The 2,993-nt window shown below is 44.4% G+C and overlaps 1 protein-coding gene across 1 annotated transcript in view; it reads left to right on the top strand.

Moving 5' to 3' along the window:
- LOC105525208 (phospholipase DDHD2-like) overlaps positions 1–2,806 on the top strand; it is a 7,073-nt gene extending 4,267 nt beyond the window's left edge. The window contains exons 3-5 of the mRNA XM_011960754.1: positions 70–107; positions 1,359–1,434; positions 2,604–2,806. Coding sequence (XP_011816144.1) covers positions 70–107; positions 1,359–1,434; positions 2,604–2,806 — 317 coding nt within the window. The remainder of the gene's footprint in view (positions 1–69; positions 108–1,358; positions 1,435–2,603) is intronic.
- Positions 2,807–2,993: the final 187 nt, after the last annotated feature.

Genomic DNA, 2,993 nt, shown 5'->3' with positions numbered 1-2,993 from the left:
CCCTGCTCCGCCGCGCCCCGCCCGGACTGGGGTAAAGGCCGCGGCCGGGCCATGCCGTGTCCCCCTCAGGGAGGGCAGGAGAGCCTGAGGAGTGGCGGGGCAGCCAGGTGAGTCCGCGTCGGGCGGCTGGACCGAGGGAGGCCTGGCTGGGTGCCGGTGGGCGGTGCAGCGCTGCGGGGCCGGGATGCGGAAGCCCCTAGCCTGGGGGAACCCTGAGCACCCTGTGAACCCTGTTTACCCTGTGGTCTGCACTGGCTGTCCTGCTGCTGTCGCGGGACTGCGGGCGGACGACCTGAGCCCGAGCTCCGAGGGCCCGGAGCGGGGCGCCAGGGCCTAGGGTCGCGGGGTCTAGGGGCGCGCCAAGGTGGCTGAGAAAAGTCTGTGCGGGGAAAAGGACAATGGAGCCGAAAGCCGGCGTCTGCCGTCCCACCGGGCCCGCGTGAGATGCCCTCCTGCCCCCTGCCCTACGGGGCAACTTAGAAGTGTCCTTCTGGTGCCTGCAGCGCTGATCATTGCCGAATGGAAGGAGTGTTGGAGAGGTAGAAACAGCTGGTCAGAGCAGCCTCTGCGGGAGGAGGCTTTTGAGGTCGCTGGTTACCTTTCATCTGAGAGTCTAGCTGTGCGAGTGGGCGTGCGCGTGCGCACGGTGGCCCCGGGCGAGGTTTCTTTTCCGAATTTGTGCCACCGCCCATTAATCCACTTCCAGGATCCATCAAAAATGGTTGGTTCCTTAGCGAGTAGTTTTATTTTTTTGTATTTTAAGATTCCATTAGTTGTGTAATGGTAGGCGCCTGGAGCCCAAAACCTTGGAGTTACTAGGACAGGGCATGACCCAGCTGACTTGGAGTAAATTTTCTGCCTTTAACTACATTTAGATTGGAAATTGGGGTAAAATGTTTCTGTTGCAATCAAGTTTCGAGCATGTGGTCCTGTAATTCTGGGTTTGTTTTATAACTCGTGGACTGAGTAAAATTACCCAGTTTTCCGAGAGAATTGGGAACTCCGCGCAATGGTTGATCTAAGAGAAGCATTTTATTTAAAGCTTCCACCCATCCAGCTGCTAATTTATGTTATTTTTCTTTTAAATTATGTAGATGTTGTTGTTGCAGAAATGGCTCTGTAAAATGATTAGTTTTGTGCTTGTGTATGTGTGCGAACAGTTACACAGTTAAAATCATTTTCCTGATAGTTTTCTTTTGTCTTTAGAGAGCGAAATGTCATCAGTGCAGTCACAACAGGAGCAGTTGTCCCAGTCAGATCCATCCCCATCACCAAACTCATGTAGTTCCTTTGAGCTAATAGACATGGATGCTGGCAGCTTGTATGAACCAGTTTCTCCCCATTGGTTTTATTGTAAGATAATAGATTCTAAGGAGACATGGATTCCTTTCAACTCTGAGGATTCACAGCAGCTGGAGGAGGCATATAGCTCTGGTAGGTGAAAATTATGACTTGGAATAGACAAAGACTTTCCCCTCTTCAAACTATAGTATAATGGTTCTTATAGTGAGTGCTATGAAAACCAAATTTTAGATTTTTCCAGTTAAATAATTTCTTACAGCATTTTATATAGAACTTCTACACTAATACCTAGCCGATCAATAATATTCTAGAATTTGGTCTGTATTTTGAAAACAGTATCTATTATTATTTCTGCATAGTTACCCAATAATTTTTTTTTTCCATAGAGTTGGGGACCTAATTATATTGTCTAGGCTGGTCTTGAACTCCTAGGTTCAAGCAGTCTTTCTGCCTGGCCTCCCAAAGTGCTGGGATTACCAGGCGTGTTACACCCTGTGCCCAGCCCCCCAGTAATATCTTTAATGTTCTAGCTTATGTTTTGTTTTATAAAGAATGTATAAGGCTGGGTGCAGTGGCTCATACCTGTAATCCCAGCACTTTGCAAGGCCAAGACGGGCAGATCACTTGAGGTCAGGAGTTCGAGATTAGCATGGCCAGCATGGTGAAACCCCTTCTCTACTAAAAATACAAAAATTAGCCAGATGGGTGCTCTGTGCCTGTAGTCTCAGCTACCTGGGAGGCTGAGGCAGGAGAATTGCTCAAACCTGGGAGGCGGAGGTTGCAGTGAGCCAAGATTGTGCTACTGGACTCCAGCCTGGGTGACAGAGTGAGACTTGTCTCAAAAAAAGAGAAAAAAGTATTAATAGAGTGGGGTGTCACAGTGCAGAAGAATGAACTCTCTAACTTGTCACTTGACTTTTCTTCTTTTGTAAAACAAGAATGATTCTATTTATACTGAATCATCATGATGGTTATTAATTTACCTTATGGTTCCCAAGCAAATTCAGAAAAATCACATTATATACTTTTTTTTTTAAGGGGCACTGCTGTCTTTCCTCAGAAAAAGAACAAAACTGTTTGGGTAATATTTTTTTCATGTTTCATTAAAATCAGGAATGGTTTTGACGGTTTGTAAAGTAGGTAGTGAAAAAGATATGAATTAAATTCCATTTTGTTGGTGTTTAGCCAAGTAGGAACTGTTCATTCATGTGTTTCATAACATTAGAGTATAACTCAGAATTGTATGTTGGGAGATTTATTTTGAAATATGTACTTCTTTTCCCCTTTTCAATCCTTGAAAGGAAAAGATTGTAATGGGAGAGTTGTTGCTACTGATGGGGGCAGATATGATGTTCATTTGGGGGAAAGGATGCGATATGCTGTATACTGGGATGAACTAGCATCGGAAGTGAGACGATGTACATGGTTTTACAAGGGAGACAAAGACAATAAGTATGTTCCCTACTCGGAGAGCTTCAGCCAAGTTTTAGAGGTATTCTTTTGATTCTTTTTTTTTTACTTATTCTTTCCTTCTCTTATTTAATAATCTTTCTTTTGTAATTTATTTTGTGAAATTTCCAGAAAGTTTGGTTCTGTCTGTATCACATTATAAAATATGATAAAACATTTCTATTTGCAAGCCAGTTTCAGGATGAAGTAGTCTTATTTTCAGATTTTTTTTTTTTTTTTTT

Source organism: Colobus angolensis, unplaced genomic scaffold, assembly GCF_000951035.1.
Source record: "Colobus angolensis palliatus isolate OR3802 unplaced genomic scaffold, Cang.pa_1.0 Scaffold52, whole genome shotgun sequence".
In the NCBI taxonomy this organism is placed as follows: Eukaryota; Metazoa; Chordata; class Mammalia; order Primates; family Cercopithecidae; genus Colobus; species Colobus angolensis.
This window is presented reverse-complemented; position numbering and strand designations above follow the sequence as displayed.